This window comes from Phasianus colchicus, chromosome Z, assembly GCF_987193195.1.
Source record: "Phasianus colchicus chromosome Z, bPhaCol1.hap1.1, whole genome shotgun sequence".
NCBI lineage: Eukaryota > Metazoa > Chordata > Aves > Galliformes > Phasianidae > Phasianus > Phasianus colchicus.
This window is the reverse complement of record NC_143476.1, coordinates 91,214,794-91,234,931: the sequence shown is the minus strand read 5'-3', so window position 1 is coordinate 91,234,931 and position 20,138 is coordinate 91,214,794. Positions and strand designations below refer to the sequence as shown.

Here is a 20,138-nt window from a genome sequence, read left to right as displayed (position 1 = left end):
ACCCGAGCCCGCCGAATGTACCCGAGGGCAAAACCCACTCCTCGGAAGTTTCTGATTTGCAAAACGTAACTAATGGTGAAAACGGCCCCGAGCGCCGTTTAGGGCGGTGTCTCCATCAGAACGAGAGCTGCTACGGGGACAACACGGAGCGCCGACGGCACCGGGACAACGCGCCCAGGGCCCGGCGGGGCGGGACGAGCGGCACCGGGATGGCCGTCGGGGAGCACGTGCGGCGGATAGGGGCAGCGCCGGGGCTGAGCTCCGGGATGGAACCAACCCCGCCTCCCCCCTCCCGGGAGCGCTCCGGGGCGGGGAGGAGGGCGGGGGGGTCCGGACTGCCCGCGGCGGCACCCGCCCCCGCCGGAGGCAGGATGGAGGCACGGGGGGCCGGGGGCGGCCGCAGCCCCGGCCCCGTGAGGAGGCGTCAGGAGCGGGAGCTCAGCTCGCGCCCGGTCCCGGCTCCGTATAAATGGGGGTCGTCGGCGGCGGCGTGTCAGCAGTGCTCGGCCCAGCCGCAGCCGGAGCCGGAGCGCGAAGCCGGGCGGGGGCCGGCCCGCAGCGGAGTGCGGCTCGACGGCGGCGCGGGCAGGGAAGAGGCACCGGCACGATGGGCGGCGGCGGCCCCCGGCGGCCCGGCGCGCTGCCGCTGCTGGCTCTGCTGGCTCTGCTGGCTGCGCAGGGCGGAGCGGCCCCGCTGCAGCCCGGCGGCTCCCCCGCGCTCACCAAGATCTACCCCCGCGGCAGCCACTGGGCTGTGGGTAAGTCTCCGTGCCGCCCCCCGCGCTCCGCTGGCCGCTCCGGGGGCTCCGTGCTGCCCTCGGGCCGCCTGCCGCCGCCGTCGGGTCTCCTATCTCGCTCCATCGCGGGAGCGCCGGGCGGGCTGTGGCTGCACGGGGAGAGTTCACACATCCGACATCAAAGGATGGGAAGTCTAAACTTTCAGCTTCTCCACCCACAACTTATTTCACCAGTTCTAACCAGGTGCTTCTCCCCAGTTCCCGGCAAAACGCTTGGTTATCTCTCTCTCCGGTTTGGTAGCAGCATTCCCGCTGCCAGTGTAGGAAATCAGTTGCATGTAACACTGACAGCACCTTGAATCCCTGCTGTGCTTCAGTTTGGAAATCTTTCTTCCCTTCCCCTTCTCTTTCTCCTTCCCTTTCCTTTTCCCTCCCTTTTCCCTTTCCCTCCACTCCCCTCTCGTCCCTTCATACCATCACTACTCCTAGCTGATGTTTGAACTCTTAAAGCCACGTTTTGCCTGTTTGGATGAATTTCATGCCACAGTCCTTGTTTTTACAGGACACTTAATGGGGAAAAAGAGCACTGGGGATTTTCCTTATGCTTATGAAGAAGAAAACAAGATCCCATTTTCAGCCTCACCTGAAAATATTAAGCAGCTGGATGACTATCTGCAGCGGGAAGAAATGTCCAAACATCTGCTACAGCTGCTGGAAGGGAATGAAAATAAAAGTGCTCACTTCTCAAAAGGAGGGCTTCCCTGGCACACCAGGAACTCCTGGGAGACAGATGACAGCAGCAGCTGGAAAGATGTAAGTAAGACAAGATGTGTGAACGCATTCCTTACAGTCACCTTTTGTTTTTAAGCGGCATACCATCTCCTTCTGACTTCTGCATTGTCCTGAATGTTATCAGAAGCGTGTCTAATGCAGCAGTCATTCAGCAAAGCAGGATTTTACTCCTGATTAAGAATTGTTAGTCACAATACAGCGTGCTTTGTGAACAATTCAACAAGTGTTCCACAGGTGTCAGTGTCCAGATTCCCTTCCAGCTCCCTGGTTGTTAACATTCTTGGCTTTTCTGGCACTTCTTCATGCTGAGATGACCACATCAGCAGCAAGATTCTGTGTCGAATCAGCAGGGGTGCGTGCAGGGAAGAAGCAAAGAGCATCCTGTATAAAGCTGCCCCACATGGGCTGTGTGTTCTGGTTGCTGTTGCCTGCTCTGGCTTGCAAAGCACCTCATCCTGCAGCAGAGCTGCTCCCAGCTCTGCCTTCAGCACACCCAAATCCCTTCCCCAGGCATCAGTGTGTCTGTCTGATGATGCTGACCGCTGCTGTGGTCATGTTTGGTCCCGCAGAATCAATCTCAGCCTACAGGTGAGCTTTAACACGTGCCATCATTAATCCAACCTCTTCTTCCCTTGAGCAATGGTACGTACAAGCACCAGTTGATGAGATGTGGCTTTGGTACTGATTCACCGCTATTCCTTTGGGAAATCCTGTGAAATGTACTTGGAAGGATGTTGGGGAGGTTTAACAGAAGGTAATCGAGGTCCAAAAGAAGGCTTGCTGTGTACATTGCAGAACTTACAACACGACTCCTTTCTCTGTAAAGCATCAGGTTCCAGGATGGTGATGGAGCTGCACAATTCTTTTGGGCAGCACTGAAATGGTATAGAAAGAGTGACACATGCTTTTAAAGGCATTCATGAGAAGGGTTTTTCTTCCCATCTTCTCCAGCAGTGTATATTCCTGAGGTAACTGCTCTCCCTCCTAAATTCCCAGTGCAATGAAATCATTGCTGCTGACTTGAATAAGGATTTACTCATTAAATTAAGCTGTGATTTAGAGCACTGATGTGAATGCTGCCTGTGTGTTTGTTTCTGGCTGTGGCTTTATGATGGTGATGTTTAAAATGACTGTGATTGATATGGTCTATAAAGGAAAAGCTGTTTGTCTCCTCCTCAGTTCTGCAGTGTGCAGCTCTGTAATCCAGTTAGACAAACTCCATTATGTTATATGGAGAGGGAAATATTTTTACTTCTAAAAGCATTTGGTAATAAATCGTATTTGAATGGCCAGATGTTGCCCTTATTGAATTCTATTCACATCTGTGTGCTTTTGCTCTAAATTAATATCCACTTTTCTTTTTTTTTTGGTCAGACATTGAACGTATTTGTGGAATAATAATGGAGTAATAGCAAATACGTGGAATAACATTGCCTTAAATCTCCAGAATTATCAAATGAGGGGGAAAATAAATCACGTCTCCCATGCAACCATGATATGTGACAGGCAGCAGAGCCTCATTTTGCCATAGAAACTTTAATTTCCAGTGTGCAAAGTTATTTTGTCTCTCTTCTGCATCATGAAAGAGATGCCTACCCCCCTGCTCTCCTCTTGCTGAACACAAACACCTGATTGCATGCAGCCTAGGGAGGACAGAATACACTGTTTTTCCATTAGCTTCCAAAAGCAAAACCCCAGCACTCAACAATTAAACCATCTTTCTGCTGAGGTCTGCCTTCCAGGTGCAGAAGGTCTGAAGACCAAATGTGCTTTGATGTAGGAGGGCTGTGTGCTCAGATGCTGTGCTGGGGGATGTGGTGTAGTGGGAAATGTTGGCAGTAGGTGGGTGCTGGACTGGATGGTCTCAAAGGTCTTTTGCAGGCTTGGTGAGTTTGTGATCCTTTCCTAAATGTTTAAATGATGATTGCTGTTATTTTTCTTTTCTGACGAGGCAATGCTTATTTGTAGAGGTGAATTCTGGTGTATAGGAAATTCAGCCATATGTGTACACAGTGACATGAGAGCATACATGATTTCCGGATTTCTATTCTGTAGATGTTGTGTTGATACCTAAATACGTGTATTCTTGTATACCCTCTGGGTATGAGGGGTTCCATTTTGCACACACTTGGCCCACACACTTGCTGTTAATGTTCAGTGGAGGTGCCTGTGTATGGGGATGGTGGCTGGGAATCAGGTGGCTGAGTAAACTGATGGTGATGGGGTAGTGGCTATGGCATGTTTGCAATTGGCCCTCAGTGGTTTTGTGCTTTTCCAGCCATAATGTGTTTGAAACAGAAACTGACTGTGAGAGGAAGCAGACCCCGTGTTGGGTTCACTGTCCATTGGGTGGAGGTATTGAAGTGTGAGCAAGAGTGATTTGTGAGCTCTGCTGTGCAGCGATGAAATACCTTCCCTGGGACCAAATAGTGACCTGGGCAGCTGCAGGCAGGGAGAACTGCTGTGGTGCTGAGCACAGGGAGCTGCTGCATCCGTCCACCGAGCATCACTGAAGGCAGGCACTGTTGGGAAGGGCTCTGTTCCATGGAATCTGTCAAATTTTACCAGTTTTGCAGTTTTTGAATTTAAAATCATAGATTGGAAGTTACTGCCCCTGAAGTCAAAAGCTGCAGCAGGAAATTCAGGTCTGCCCTTCAGGTAACTCGACTCAGAGCCTTGGGTACAAGCTCCAATTTGCTCTGAGCATTATTCACCATCAGTGCTCATGCTGTGCCGTTCAGTTCTCAAGAACAATAATAATAATAATAAAAATCATTTCTGAAAGACCAAAACACATTGGGATGAGTATCAAAACAGACAGTCAAAATGAGAGAGAACTGAACATCACAGTGCTGGGAATTCAGCTGTGGGTGGAGTGCCCGAGTTCCGTCCTTCTGTCTTAAGGCAGCAATGGGCTAAAGGAAGACTTTGCCTGCTCTTTATTCCATGAGTAAATTGCAGATGAAGTGTTTAAAGATCAGAAAGGAAATCTGTCCTGCAAGCGGGCCTTGGTGTAAGTCGGAAGATAAGCTCTAAACTGTTCCTGTGTCTTGGCTTTTTAACAGTAATGAGGCATTATATCAACGAGATGGCAGACAATTCTCTGGGAAATGACTTTCCTCTTACTTTGCTGATTGGTTATTAAGCTGATCAAGACAAATGATGTCTTTTCGTGTTTGTTATGTGAGCACACAAGGCAGCTGTGTATGAGGCTGATGAGCTTAGGGAGTGACTTCTGCCAGGCTGCACTATAAATGCTATTTTTTCTCTTTTTATTAGATGATGGAGAATCTGCTTCAAGCTGTGAACATGAAGGAGAGCACTCCGAGCTGAAAGAAAGTCTCTAAACCCGAAGAACTGGAACACTTTCCATAAGAGACTATGTTTCACAAGCACTTGATTGTAATCAGCTAATCAGCAAGGTTTCTTTTCTGTAAACAAGATTTCCGTTGTGTAAGATACCTAAATACACGTATTCTCGTATGTTTCGGCAATGACCACGCTCCCTACTTCATTTCCGAGGCTGCCCTTTCTCCCTCGAGCGGCTGTGACAGGCGCAATGCTCACGGAAGGGTCTTGCAATGAGTGACACCTGCCCGGTCCGCTCGGACACCGCGCGGCGTCCCGGCGCTGCAGCAGATGGCGCTGATGGAAAGAGCCGCGGCTGCTCTCCCGCTGTGCCCGGTGCGGCCGCCAGGGGGCGCCGCAGCACCGCGGATACGGGGCGGAGCGGAGCGGGGCTGTGCGGGGCGGTGGGAGACGCGGGGCGGTGCGGAGAATCCGCCTGTTTTCCCAGCCCTGCCTACACTCTGCCCACTGGCAGTGCCGGCAGAAGGGGTTAGTACTTAAGTGACTTGAGTTCCTCTGCCCCGGTGGTGCGCTGGTTAGTCCTTCCCGCCCTCCCCCTCCCAGCTTTTCCCTCCTGGAGGACGGGGTTCTCTGCCCCTTTTAGGATCGTGGGATTCTAACAGTTGGAAGGGACCATCAGGTCCCACTGCCTGCAGTTCACAGGGGCACCCACAGCTCTATCAGGTGCTCAGTGACCCATCCAGCATGATCTTGGCACGGGGCACCACCACCTCTCTGGGCACTCAGGTTCCTCCCCACCCTCAGTGTGAAAGACTTTCTGTATTCCAACCTAAATCTCCCCTCTTTAAGCCTGAAGCCACTTCCCCTTGTTCTATCACCACAGACCCTGCTAAAGTGTCTGTCCCCTTCTTTCCTGCAGCTCCTCTTTAGATACTGACAGGCTGCTCTCAGTTCTCCCTGGAGCCTTCTCTTCTCCATGCTACACAGCCCCAGCCCTCAGCCTGTCCTCATATGAGAGGTGTTTTCCATCCCTGGGACCATTTTTGTGGCCCTCCTCTGGATGTGCTCTGTCAGGTCCACGTCTCTCCTGCACTGAGCACTCCCCATCTGGATGCAGCACTCCAGGTGAGGTCTCACAGCTCAGAGCAGAGGGGCAGATCTCCCCCTTGCCCTGCTGGCCACGCTGCTTTGGATGCAGCCCGGGATATGGTTGGCTTTCTAGGCTGCGATGGGACACTGCTGGCTCATGTCCAGCTGCCATCCAGCAGTGCCTCACGTCCTTTTTGGCAGGGCTGTGCTCCATCCTTACATCCCCCAGCTTGTACTGATGGTGCACTCCTTGCATTTGGCTTTGTAGAACCTCATGCAGTTCTCATGGGCGCGCTGCTCAGCCTGTCCCAGGTCTTTCTGGATGGCATCCTGTCCCTTGGGATCGTTGGCACCATGCAGCTCGGTGCCATCCACAAACTGCAAACATCCACAAAGAGAGTGCACTCCGTTTCTCTGCCTGTAGGGTGGCACTGGTGTGATGTGACAGGGAGGGAAAAAGCAGAGGTGTGCCCATGGCAGCTGTGTGGCTGCAGGACCACAAAGCCCCAAAGAGCTGGGGCTGCCCACCATGCAGGCCACGCTGGGACTGCATCCTCTGCGCTCACTGCAGTGCTCCCTCCCATACCAGCAGCCTGAGCTGCAGCTCTGCCTCCTCCTAACACCATCCAAATCCCTGCTGCCCGTTGCTGCTCTCCCCTAACTTCCCTAACCTGATGATTTTAACCTCTTTTCTACACAGGACCAAACATTTCAGGGCTTATGTCACAGTTCTTAGCGGGGCAGGAACTTTGTATGCCAAAGGGCTGACGTGTCAGCCAACATTCACATCACACTTTAGCAAAATCGAGAAGACACAATATTTGTTCTACCAGAAAGCCCAGCAGTGCTGTCAGGATGGCAGCAGCCCCACTCTAATCCTCCCCAACTTCTGGTTCTGTCCCCCCACAGTTGCAGGCAGGTGACACCAGCTGTCCCTCGACATAGCCCAAAACCTTTATTGTGGGGATGAAACAAACGCAGAGATGGGTTTGATCCCCAGGTCCTCTGCCCACCCCCCACAGGTGGAATGGCACAGCTCAGCCAGGATCCCAGCACAGCCAGCACCCCAGCGCACCCTCCTGCCTGAATCCAGCTCCATCACAAGGGGCTGCGTCTTTTAATAGCTCCATTCGCAGCTGCTTTATTGGTGTGACTTTTCCTTGGAGCTCCGGTGCCGCAGAGGTCGGGAGCAGGCGCTGGCAGCGCGGTCCTGCTGATGGAACTGAAGCAAAAGGAGAAAGAGCTCCGGCAGAAATGGCCGCGCTAAGAGCCTTAGCGCAGTTAGAGCAAAGAAGTGGTTAAGGATCTAGATGATTTAATCCAGTTTTAAGAAAAGGTTTTACAGTGAGCAATTAGATGCTGGTTAAGGAATTAATCACTAATGGGTCATTAACTCTGACTGCTATTGTACAGTTAACAAGCCGAGGCAGGATTATTAGACTCAGCACCCAATTAAGGAGGAGAAGATATTTACAACAAACGGAACAAATGGGATTTTAAAATGGAACGGGACAATCTGAAAGTGCAGGAAGACAGAAAACCAGACGGGGTGCGGGTGTGTTTGTGCTCAGCCCTTTATTGGCTCCGAAAACATTTACCTTTCCACGTTCAGGGGGCTAAAACCGTCACTTTCCTCGGAGGACGCGGCTGCACACAGGGGCCGATAATCCAGTGCAGGCTTCAGGCGGACCGCAGGCAACAAAGGAACTGCTCCGAACGTCCGTGGAAGAGTCCCGTCCACACAGCCGGGCGCAGCACGCCGTCTTTCGCCTGCAGGTTTTGGATAAAGAGCTTGAAGAGAGCGAACGGGCGTCCGCAATGCTCCGCCGTGCCGAGCAGAACTCAGCGGGTCCTCCTGGCGGCCGTGCGGGATGCGGGAGGCAGCGGGCAGGGCGGGCAGGGGGATGGTGGCGAAAGGTGGGCGAGCATCCCCGAACCCCAGGGAGCACCCCCAGACCTCGGGAGCACCCCCGGACCTCGGGGTGCTGCTTGCTGACCGCGAGCAATGAGCGCTGCAGGAGCTGTTCCGGCCAGGTGATGCACGTGGGATTGCGGAGCAGGAGCTTCCGAAAGAGAGGGATCACAGTGATTAGCTGCACCCGCTCTATGGACACCAAGGGACGTTGGGGGGGTGAAGGGGGGGGGTCTGCTGCGAAGGAGGCTGCGGAGGGATGCTTAGAAACTGCGGTCTGAGGTTAAAGAGCTCCCCGAAGTGAAGCTGAGCGGAGCTGACATGCTTGCTCCTGACAAGGCTCTTAAAGATATGCACAGATTGTGAAAATATAATTAGAAGCCAGCCTTTGTCTGGCCACAACGAGTGGGAAATGGTGAAAGGAAAGGCCTCCCGGCCGGCATTGAATCGTCCCTGGGACACAATAAGGGCGCTTGTGCATCCTTCTCCTTTCCCTAATGAGAAACGTTAATTGCCACAACCTCCAGAGTGTGCAGAGTGCCCCGTGCCCAGCGGAGGAGAAGGGCAGTTTCATTACAGCTTCTCAGCCCCATTAGGGGCAGTAACGGAGATAATGGAAAAAAAAGGGATGCTGCAGTTATAGCTGAGGAAGGGTGCTGTGCTGCAGGGGGTGATCACAGCCCTGCACCCTGACAGCACTCGGCACCACAGCACTCAGCCCCGCAGTGCTCAGCCCTACACTGCTTGGTCCTACAGTTCTCAGCTCCACAGCCCTCAGCCCGACAGCACTCAGCCCCACAGTGCTCGACCTCACAGTGCTCACCCCACAGTGTTTAGCCCCACAACATTCACCCCACAGCACTCAGCCCCACAGCACTTGATCTCACATCTCTTAGACCCTCAGTATTTGAGCCCACAACACAGCCCCGCTGTGCTCAGCCCCTCAGCATTCAGCCCCTCAAAGCTAAACCCCACAGTGCTCAGCCCTGCAACATTCAGCCTTGCAGCACTCAGCCCCACAGCCCTCAGCTCCACAGTTCTTGAACCTGCAGCCCTCAGCCCCATAGCACTTTCTCAGCCTCTCAGCACTTAGCCCCGCAGCACTCAGCCCTGCAGCGCTCAGCCACACAGTTTTCATCCCCACAGCTTTCAGCCCCACAGCTCTCAGTCCTGCAGCTCTCAGCCCCGCAGCACTCAGCCCTGCAGCACTCAGTCCCAGTTCTCAGCCCCTCACCATTCAGCCCCACAGCTCTCAGCCCCGCAGTTCTCAGCCCCTCATCATTCAGCCCCACAGCTCTCAGCCACACAGCTCTCAGCCCCGCAGTTCTCAGCCCCGCAGCACTCAGTCCCAGTTCTCAGCCCCTCATCATTCAGCCCCACAACTCTCAGCCGCACAGCGCTCAGCCCTACTTCATGCAGCCCCACAGTTCTCAGCCCCACATCATTCAGCCCTACAGCTTTCAGCCCCACAGCTTTCAGCCGCTCAGCACTCAGCCCTGCAGTTCTCAGCCCCACAGCTTTCAGCCCCACAGCTTTCAGCCCCGCAGCACTCAGCCCCACATCACTCAGCCCCACAGCTCTCAACCCTGCAGATCTGAGCCCCACAGCCTTCCCCGTCCCTGCGCAGTCACCAGGGAGCACAGGGCTTGCAGGACCTGCCAGCTCCCTTCTCTGGGGGCAGTGCAGGCCAGAAGCATAGGGTCGGGTGGCAAAGACCGTTTGGACCTCAGGCCATCCTGCAAAACCGTGCGAGGATGGCAACCACCACTGGGCCACAACGCTGGCAGAGCTCCGTGACGGCTGAGGGAGCACCACGGCTACACTGTGGGACAGGAGGACCCCAGGGGCTGGTAGCCCTGGCAGCCCCTCAGTGCACACAGCCTGCAAGCCAGCGGTGCCGCTGAATGGCACAAAGCAGAGGACCCTTCCCGCACCCTGCGGGTCACAGTTCCCAGGCACTCCATGCATTTCTGCGCCCTACTGCAGCTTTTATTGCGACTAAAGCATCCAGGCAACGAGGGAGAGTGGGAGAGCTTTTCCTAAGCTACAGCCCGGCCCCAGCTCCGCGGGGCATAAGGCAAAGGGGGTTCAGAGGACCACGAAATACAGAGTCGGGACGCGGGCAATGTCAGCAGCGGAGCGGGTCGGGGGCGTCCCACGGCCTCCCGGCATCGGTGCTCTCAGCGGCCACATCCCAGCGCAGGGAGGGAGCTCAGATGGTCTGCCAAGGCTTGCCGATGGACTGGATGTGCTCCTTGGCCTTCATGCGCAAGGCGGCAATGCTGGTGTTGCGCGGGTCCCCTTCATCCAGGGGGAACTTGTCCACAAAGGCGGCCCCGCACTGGTAGGGCGGCGGCGGCCCCATGGCTCCCAGGGGCTGCAGCGCGTGGGTCACGGCCGGAGAGTTCAGGAAGGGCGGTGGTGTGTAGCTGGCAGGCAGCCCCTGAGGAGGGGCCGCGAAGCCGGGCAGGCTCTGCAGGGCCGCGCCGCCGGGCACGGGCGGACCGAGCCACGTCTCCAGCGGCAGGCTGCCGCCCAGCGCACCCACCGGGGCCGCCTGCGGGGAGCGGCTGAAGGAGAGGATGGGCGAGTCCTGCAGCTTCATGGAGCTCACCTCCAGCTTCTCCTGCCGCCGCCACTTGGCCCGACGGTTCTGAAACCACACCTGCAAGCACAGCCGCGTTACTCGGAGCGGCACGGCATCGGGGACCGCAGAGCAGTGCGAGCCCCGCGGCAGAGCCGTCCTGCTTTTCCCGGCCGTCCGCCATCCCGGCACGCAGCGCCCGGTAGGGACAAGGCGGAGAAACGGCGGCGGCCGAGCCCGGGAGCCCTCACCCGAGGACGCTCGGACGGAAAGCGGCCCGGTGCGTCTCCGCGTCTTCCCCCGGCCGGGGACAGCCGGGACAGCGGCACCGACAGCCGCCGCCGCGAGTGCGGGTCTGCGCAGCGCCGGGCCAGGGCTCCCGGGGGACGGAACGCGGGGCCGAGCCGAGCCGAGCCGAGCCGAACCATGCGGGACCGCCGGCAGCCGGAGCGCGGGTGTTACCTGCACGCGGACCTCAGGCAAGTTGACCTTCATGGCCAGCTCTTCGCGGCTGTACACGTCGGGGTAGTGCGACTTTTCGAAGGCGCGCTCCAGCTCGTGGAGCTGGTAGGTGGTGAAGGTGGTGCGGTTCCGTCGGTGCTTCTTCTTGGGCTGCTCCTCGTCCGACGGTTTCCCGTCGCCGCCGTCGCCGCCGGGCAGCTCGGGGCTAGCGCTCCCCGGGCAGTACGGCTCTGCGGGGAGAGACAGACGGGTGAGCGGCGGGGCGGCCGCCTCCGGGCCCTCCCCGGGGCGTGGGACACGCGTCCGCCGCCCGCCGCGCTCACCTTGGAAGCGGCCCTGGTGCTCGGCCGGCGGCGGCTCCGCGGGTCCCTTCGGGAGGCAGTGCCGCGGCCCCCGCTTGTCCGCCGCCTCCTTGGCGCTGCCGGCGCCGCCGTCGGGCTGGAAGGGGCCCAGGAGGCCGTCATCCTTGGTGAACCCCAGGATGGCCTCGATGCTGTGCAGCCTCGACGGGTTCCCTCCGGGGCTGCGCGCCGACGGAGCCGACAGCGAGAAAGCACCTTCGGCCATGGCGAGCGGGGCGCCGGGAGGGTGCATGGGGCGGCCGGCCCGGGGCGGCGCGGGCGGCACTGGCACGGCACGGCGCGGCGCGGCGGGCTGCCCTCCTCGGGGCGGGGGAGGAGTGCCGAGGGGCGGTGGGCGACGGCGAAGGCGAGGCCCCGCGCCGCTTACGGACCGGCGGGGGGAGGCAGGGCATCCCCAGAGCCCCGCCGGCGGAGCCCGTCGCCACCCCCCCTCCCCCCGCCGCCACGCCCCGCCGGCTCCGGACGGCCCCGGGCGATGCCATCCGGGGCCCGCGGGGCGGGGCGGGGCGGCCCCCGGCTGCCGATGGGGCTGGCCGCGGTACGGCAGCCCGACGCGATCCGCAGCTGCGGACCCAGAGGCGGCCGAGCGCCGTCGGAAACCGTCGTGGTACGGCAGACGGCGGGGACCGGCCCGGGAAGGGCGCTCCGCGACGGGGCTGCGCTGGAACGGGAGCACCGGGCTGTGTGGGCAGTCGGCTCCGATCCCTGCGCGGGGTTTCCGAATTCCTCTCCCCGACAGCCCCAGCCTGCGCCTGTCCCGTGAGTTTGGAAGGCACGTCGGCCTCGGGGCGGTTTCTCCGTGGCACTGCCCGGTGTTTAAGCGCACAGAGTAAAACGTACTGCGGGAAAAAGCTGCTGCTGGCAGGGTGCTCCTTCTGAGTCTGACTGCCCTCGAAGACGTGTTTACAGACCGAGTGAAAACGGGCTCTGGAGGAGCTGCCCTCAACCTTTCAGCTCTCTTCCTGAGGAAGGCTCGAGGGGACAGTTATGGGAGCAATTTCCAAGTTGTTGGTATTGCTTCCGATAGGAGAAGAGTTGGTTCCACATCCCCATACCATGCGGAGGACATGGGACTGGGGGTTAAGAGGGCAGGGCTGTCCCTTCAGGTCTGTGTCGTCCTCCCAATTTGCAGGGTTTCTTTCTGCCCTCGCCCACACCTTTTTAAGGTTTATGGGCTGATGTCCCAGAGTTAATTCCTTCCAGGACTGCTCAGCTTCTCCTAATAGTTGCAGGTGAGAGGTTGGCCGTTGCCAACTGCTGCTTGGAAGAGACGGGGAGAGGGGGGAGGTGTACAGAAACAGCTCAGCCATCCATTGGCAAAGAGGGAAGAGGCCAACAGAAGAGACAAGAAAAGGTTAGTGTGGCTTTTGTGCACAATATAAAAAGCAAGTCAATACCATTGGAGGGGCATTGGAGGGTACTCAAAGCAATCAGCCAGGGGCCATTGTGTTCCTTTAATCTACATGTGTATTTCCCAAGAACTCTATTAATGAAGATGAATGAACTGTGCAATGTCCCTAATTTCTTCTAATTTGAAGCTGGGTTTTTATGGCACTCACAACCAGCGCAAAACATGTCTGGCTCTCTAGAAGCTCTGGGCATGCTCGGGAGTTTTTTTTTTTTTTTTTTTTTTCGCCTGTCGTAGTGGGAAAGGAGACAGACAGCAAGGTGAGGTGAAGCGGCGTAGCCCTGTGGACAGACTCTGGGCTGGCAGTAAGAGCCATGAAGGCAAGTGGGTCCTGGTGCAATTGCTGCCTCTTGAGCACCTGTCAAAACTGGCAAACACAGGAACAAGACCATTTTTGCTATTAATCACAACGTGACATACAGCAAAATACTTACACTCCCAAAGCGGTGTAGATATCCCCATACCTGTCCCCCGTACCTCCTTCCTGTGGATGCAGAATGAAATCTAAACGGGAATAATTTGGGTCCTGTTGATGTTTTTGAGAGAAATGTATGGCATGGAGCTTCAAGCCGTGAAACCAGCACATAAAATGCCGTGGGTTTTGCTTCCTCTCCTCTGGTCTTTATGTTGAATGGGAGTAATGAGGTCAGCCTGCAGGTGGGACGTCGCTCTGCAGCCCAGTGACGTGCAGCAAGGATCACTGCCCTGAGCGATGGACGGCGCAGCAAATCATGGAGGGGAAGGTGGGAGCAAGGTGAAAAGGGGAGTGTTCATTATCAGGAGCCTGTGCCTTGTTTGCTGATTGCTCTGAATCACCCAATGAGCTCGGGCGTTGGGCTTACCTTGCTGATGTGCCCCTCCGGAGCAGGGGAGTGGAGGTTCATGCTGTAAGGCTATATTAATGCAATCCTTCTTTACTTGTTTTCCAATTAGCCTAATTGAATTCGGATTGCTTAAAAGTGGGCACCAGAGACATTTATCTTGATGGGATGACGGCCTTGAGCTCTAGCGATCCTATTAACTGTAAGAACACAAATCCCAGGTAGGGCCCGACCAGCAGTAGCTCCCATGTGACCTAATGCCTTTAATCTGCTCCTCTTCCATGCTGTGCACACACACACACAGACAGGCATGCACACACGTGCACACATGCGCACAGGTGCGTGTGCATGCATACATGTGAGTTGGTGCACACATGTGCACACAACACACAGATGCAGCGCCTGCCTGTCAGGAGAGGAAGTATTCTATGCAAGGATTTGGAGAAAGGCCTTTTATTATCCTTAGAATTTCACAGAATTGGAATCAGAGACTCATTAACTGGTTGGGATGGGCAAAGCCCTCCATCTCTCTGGTGCCTCACTGCCCCAGCACTGTGCCCAGCCCCATGTTGGGGGTTTTGCAGGTCCCCATGGAGCAGCCTCCAGCTCCCATTCCCAGCACAGCTCCAGCACTGCCCAGCACAGCAGTGCTGCTGGGGGCAGGGGTTCCTCCTGGGCTCCAGGCTGTGGCCAGCACACTGGGCAACACTGGAAAGACCTGGCTGCATCTTCACTGCATCATCCCTTCAGGTGTTTATATGCATTAGTTGAGACATTCATAAACGTGGTGGTGTATCTATATACACTGAGTTGGAGCAGTCGGTGTGCTGCCTGTCTGCTTTGCTACCCCACTGTCTGACCCCAGGGCTCGGCACCCATTGAGCTGTGCAAGGCTCAGTGCTGAGCTCTGTGAATGCCTCCCCTGGGGAAATGCCGTACTGGTGCAGCTGATGGCTCTGCCCAGCTTGGGGAGCTGTGTGCCCCCAGCTCCATGCTGGCTGCTGAGGGCTGCAGGATGTGGGCATGCTGCTGGCCCTGCTGTTTCTGGGGTCCCCTGTCTTCACCCCAAACCAGCTGCTGCTACCTGCAGGTCACTGGTGATGTTAGGGTTATGTTTGCACTGCGTTGCATTGCACTGAATTGCATTGCATCTTGTTTCATTGCATTGCATTGCGTTTGTGTTAGGGTTAGGATTGCATTGCATTGCACTGGTTTTGGGTTAGGGTTGGGTTAGGGTTAGTAGCACCTGGCAGTGCTGGTCTTGTAAGCTCCCACCACCCAGGGACACTACAGGCAGGATGCCATCCAGCACCTTGTGTGACCTGACCCTGCCGTGCAAGGCTGAAGCTTTTTATGTCTCTGGCTCTAAAAATGGTGCCTAAGGCACTGTGGGCCCTGCCAGCAGCAGATCAGCTCAGCTGTGCCCAGTGCCAGGCCAGGCAGTGTCCCTCACAGTGGGCAGGGGGCTCTCATCCCACCCATCCCATCCCCCAGTTGCCTCCAGCCCCGCTGACCCGGACTGCATTTTGGAATCTCGTTAATCACTCGTTTGGTGTTTCTGACTGTACTTTCTTCTCTGACCCTTTAAACCACAAAAACGCTGATCCTGTATGTGCTTACGAACTTAATTAGCTCCTTTAAACCACCAGATGCTTTCAATAAGATTTTCAGGATGTCCCAGGCACATTTTAATTCAAAGGTCAAAAGTCTTAGGCCTGTTTACCGCGGTGTTTTATAGATGGGATAACTCAGCCTGAAAAGCAGCAGAACAGCACAGAGACACTTAATAACTTTATACAAATGCAGAGGGAGGTGGATGGATCCTCGCTAATCAGAGGCCAATGGAGCTGGGCTGCAAGGGGAGAGGAGAGGAGAGGAGAGGAGAGGAGAGGAGAGGAGAGGAGAGGAGAGGAGAGGAGAGGAGAGGAGAGGAGAGGAGAGGAGAGGAGAGGAGAGGAGAGGAGAGGAGAGGAGAGGAGAGGAGAGGAGAGGAGAGGAGAGGAGAGGAGAGGAGAGGAGAGGAGAGGAGACAAACCATATTTAGTGCATTTATTCATTTTGAATGAATATTTTTATTTGACAGGGTGGAGGCTGAGAGAGAAGAGACTTACAAACCTGTAGGAAGGTGCTACATATCCCCATTTGCATATTTAATTCACAAAACACTCTTGAAGAATTTACAAAGTGCTTCATTTTACATGATATCAGGGCCCTGTTTGAGTGCTATTATATGTATCAGCCATGCAGGAGGGCAGTGCAGGTCCTGTGTGGGATATTGTGCACAATATCTCATTGCTATGAGTGTCCTGCAGGTCCCTATCACATCCACACGCAGTGACATGATTGTCTCAGGTGGTAGGTAGCATTTTATGCTTCACTTTTTGCCCTTACATTTACAACACCCGTGGTCAAAACCAATGTATTTTTAAAAGAATTCTTGCAAAACATTCGACATTTGAATATTGGTTTTGCTTTAAAATGTTTGAAATGAGGTGTTTTAATTACATACGTATATTTCTGAGAGCAGTATTAAATGAGTGATTACCTGTAGGTTATGCAGTGGAAGCACAACTGTAATTGACAGTGACACATTTAAAAGCATTCTGAACACTTTGGAAAGGCACGCTTTTCCCTCAGCATTTGCTTTTTTTTTTTTCATTTTTTTTTTTTTAAAGCCATCTTTTCCTTGAGGAAAAATGTTATGTTAATAAAAAACAAAACAAAACCAGAATCATTTCTGCCTTTACACTAAGCAACTACAGCACCTAAATATACCCCCCTGGAGGTTTTGAGCTCTGTCTCTCTCTCATATTGACATGTGTTGCTATGGAGGCTAGGTGTACCCCTCTGCCCTCCCTCACCCTCACCCCTGTGAGGTGGGGTTGGATTGACAGCCCTGGGGTCTCCCCTACATCACAGAACATTTCTGCTCAGCAGCCTGTTTGATTTCGGTGAAGGTGGCTTGTGCCTTTTCCTTGATCGCGTCCATGTCCATATTCTGAATGTTCTGCAACTGTCCCAGGATTGAGTCCTTGTCCTCTTCCTCTATCTGATCCTCTGCCACCATTTTCTGGAGGTCTTCTGGCAAACCCACGTCATCTCCAGCCATCTGTATTTGGTTCTCATCCAGTTCGCTCTGACAAAGAACAGAAGACAAAAAAATCTATGGGATTTCAGGACCTAACAACTTTTGGTTTGTTTGTTTTCACAGAGCCAATCACCAAGGTTGGAAAAGACCTCCAAGATCAGCCAGTCCAACTACCATCCATCTACCAACCAGTATTTCCCACTAGACCATGTCCCTCACTACGACATCTGAACGTTCCTTGCACACCTCCAGGGATGGTGACCCCATCACCTCCCTGTGCAGCCTGTCCCAGTGCCTGACCACTCTTTCAGAGAAGAAATTTCTCCTAATGTCCAACCTGAGCCTCCCCTGGATCCTGTACCTTTTGTGTTTGAGGGCAGGTCAACAAGTTGAGTTCACTGTACAGATATTTGCATTGAAATATGTTATGCCAGCAGATCTGTAATTACAAATAGGTTCTGCTCCAGAACGGAATCATCCACCACTGCTTTGTGATGTTTGCCCACAGTTACAAAACTGACAGCAAATCAAAGTAAATCAAAAAAGTTGAGTGCTTTGTACGTATCTATGCAAAGAGATCTGCAAAAACAATTACAGGGATGGGGTCTACCACAAACCCACAAGCACAACCACAGCACTTGGTTCTGTATTCCAGTGTCATTCAAGACACGCTGGTTTTGTCATCTGTTTTCTGGTCCTGTTTTGGAGTTTTCATCCTGGAAGGTTGCTCTTATTCTTGCGTTTCGTATACTTTCTATTGGGAAGAAATAAGTAGAAGGTAATGATCCAACTGCACATTGAAACAGAGAGGTGATGGGCAGCGGTCTGAGCAGCTAGACATTCAGAAGAGAACAGACCAAAAATGGTCTGCAAAGAAAATAATTGAAATTAAAAAACAAAGAAGGGTACAAATAGGGTTTCTGACACTGAGGCTCTAGGCTCGCTTCCTGCCTATCGCTGCTGCTGTGTCAGTTTCAGACAATGGTGATTCTGTTCACATTTCGTGGTGGATTCCCGATGCATCCAGAGCTCCGAAGAACAGGATATTTTGACACAGTTCACACATCAAAGATAAGCATTAATGCCTCATTACGTCTCCAAAATGAAGCATGACAGCAGCAAAGGGCTGATATGAATAAGCGGCAATGCTGTCAGCAGGAGGTGTTCTTGAGAGTGAGGGGTCTGCATGAATGAATGAATGTATGAGTGAATGGAAGGATGTATATGAGCAATGGCTGTGTAGTCTCAGGGCTTTGCAAGGACAAGGCAGGTTGGTATGCTTGAGTGCACGGACATTATTTTAATGTTACGTTTATTTGCACTGTGTTCTGTTCGCAGCATCTATGCTGCTCTTAAATCTCATTTCTCCCTGTATTCCTTGTGAAAAAGAGAGGTTTTTCATGATGGATACTACTATGTGGCTAAAATGGATGGGGGTGCTGCCAACAGTTCTGTGGGAGATAGAAACCACATCCCAGTCAGTGTAAGTGTTCTTTAGTGGTACAGCAGGAGCAATGTTTTACACTTTCCATCCACAAGCACTGGCTATAGGACGAGTTACCCTTCTGAAATGCTCAACACAGGGAGATAAAAAGATATGGAGTTAGTTATTGCAGTCCCTCTAAGCAGCCCAACACTCAATTTCTTTCTTTTAGGGAGAATTATTGAAGATATCATCACTGCATGCTAGTAGATATTATGTGTAAAAATGACCATACAACACACAGAGTCCACTTTGGCAGTGCCAAGTACTGCTTGGCATGGATCTGCAGCAAAGCCCTGCCCTGCTGAAGCCTGAGATGTGACGCACAACACTGTTTGGGGTTTCAGATAGATCTCTGACCCCAGTTGGATGTGCTCAGATTTGGATGAAGGTAGCACAGTTCTGCCAGAATCAACGAAGCTACACCTGCTTCTGCATTCAGCCTGGCCCTCAGCAGCCCTAACACGAGCTTCAGCAGTGGGGGGTTGCACTCCAGCGAATGAAAAAGCCCACAAAATGTGCATGGCCTCTTCTTTTTCTTCTGAAGTTTGCCAGATCTGGCTCTGTCACTTGAGTACTTAAAATGAAACATTGCATTAAGCGTCCGATTAAGCATCTGAATTCTGTGTTTGTTTGTTTTCATGTGCCTGGCTTTTAAAGCCTGGTGGAAATGAGGTTTGTTTTCTCACGAGGAGAGGTGAGGTTTTCCCACAGGGTGTTCTGACAGTCAGTCTAACACCACAGGCGTGCGCACACAGCGAGCATGCAGCTCCAAGCACTGTGCATGCAGTGCTGGTGATGCACCGCCGCGCTGTCCTTTGGGACAGCAGTGCAGGTCAGAATGCAGCTGGGGCTGCAGCTCCCTGCTGTGCCAGCACACACGTGGGACAGGACTGCCCCTCTCCCAAAGCCAGGTTCAGCCCCGTGTACAGGATACACCCATCTCCGCAAGGCTTCAATCACCCTTTTAGGATCTCTGCCAGCACAGGAGAACATCTATTGCTAGTCCATTAAACATGCCTGGCACTGGCCTCTTGCCCCAGGGCCAGCTGGCCTGCAATGAGCCACAGCCATGCTATTGAGCTCTCTTGCCCTACAAAACAGGTTGCTCCCATCCAGCTGCCCATTGGGAATGCCTGTCCTCGCTCCCAAACCAGCCCTGTGAGCTGCTTGGGAGGCTGCCCAGGCCAGAACTGGGGCAGACACCGCTCTGACAATTCAGACGATGGAGCCCAGCCTGGGAATGTTCTTTGGTCCTGACTGTGCTACTGAGGCAGTCAGACTTGGCCAGGTCTGTTCTGTTACAGGAATGATCCAGCAGAGTTCTTGATACAAGCATGGCACACAGGTATAAGTAGAAGAGTCTAACTATATGTCTACATCAAGTCTATAAATAGAGGCAATAAAAGCTTGCAGACTGCTGTAACCACAGTGCATCCAGAGCTGTTTCACTTCTGGCTGTTAAGGAAAGATTCAGATAATCAAGAAGAATCTTCAAATTCAGCTTTTTGTTTGTTTGTTTGTTTGTTTGTTTGTTTTCAGGTACTTATCTGAATCCTGCATGTATTGAAGAACTCCTGAGATAAGTTCCTCTTCCTGCCTGGCTGATATGCATCTCCTGTGGCACAGCTAGAGAGCAACATTCATTGAACTGGGGCTTCACAATATTCCCATCCCAGTGCAATAGAGCAAAAGCTGCTTGAGATGGCATGTCTGCATGTTCTGCTCACGGCGAGATGCTTTCCTTTCAGATGTCTTTATCAGCACTTGCTATTGAAACAGCACCTGATGGCATCTGAATACTCACTCCTTCTAAATACCAGTGAATGACAAACTGTTCAGCAGCAAGGAACTGGGGGAGCAGTGCCCACATCAGCACTTTGGGCAGGGATCCACCTGCCTGGAGTGTATGGCACAGCCTCTTCCCAAGGTATGCAAAGTTCAGTTGTCAGCACAGACCCCCATCCCTGGGGCAGAAGGCTGCTGTAACCATACTGTGACAGAGTGATGGTGTTTGAGCAGACACGGTGGGTTTATGTGCAGATTGATGGCTTGAAAGGGATGGTGGGGAGGAGTTGCTGTGCTGCAGAT

General features: G+C 53.8%; 3 protein-coding genes across 4 annotated transcripts in view; 1 reads left to right on the top strand and 2 right to left on the bottom strand.

Moving 5' to 3' along the window:
• Positions 1-396: 396 nt before the first annotated feature.
• Positions 397-5,026, top strand: GRP (gastrin releasing peptide). The gene is made up of 3 exons (XM_031609221.2): positions 397-758; positions 1,300-1,550; positions 4,809-5,026. Exons 1-3 carry the CDS (start codon positions 470-472, stop codon positions 4,860-4,862), a joined length of 594 nt encoding a protein of 197 aa, XP_031465081.2. The 5' UTR covers positions 397-469; the 3' UTR covers positions 4,863-5,026.
• A 4,780-nt stretch (positions 5,027-9,806) lies between these two features.
• Positions 9,807-11,641, bottom strand: RAX (retina and anterior neural fold homeobox). 2 transcript variants are annotated; one of them, XM_031597060.2, is made up of 3 exons: positions 11,209-11,641; positions 10,886-11,115; positions 9,807-10,504 (listed from the first exon to the last, which is right to left on the bottom strand). In XM_031597060.2, exons 1-3 carry the CDS (start codon positions 11,477-11,479, stop codon positions 10,052-10,054), a joined length of 954 nt encoding a protein of 317 aa, XP_031452920.1. In that variant the 5' UTR covers positions 11,480-11,641; the 3' UTR covers positions 9,807-10,051. The 2 variants fall into 2 exon arrangements, with proteins under 2 accessions (XP_031452920.1, XP_031452921.1); XM_031597061.2 differs by having other exon boundaries at positions 10,898-11,115; positions 11,209-11,529.
• Positions 11,642-16,384: 4,743 nt separating this feature from the next.
• CPLX4 (complexin 4) overlaps positions 16,385-20,138 on the bottom strand; it is a 14,291-nt gene continuing 10,537 nt past the window's right edge. Inside the window, exon 3 of the mRNA XM_031597059.1 lies at positions 16,385-16,612. Coding sequence (XP_031452919.1) covers positions 16,385-16,612 — 228 coding nt within the window. The remainder of the gene's footprint in view (positions 16,613-20,138) is intronic.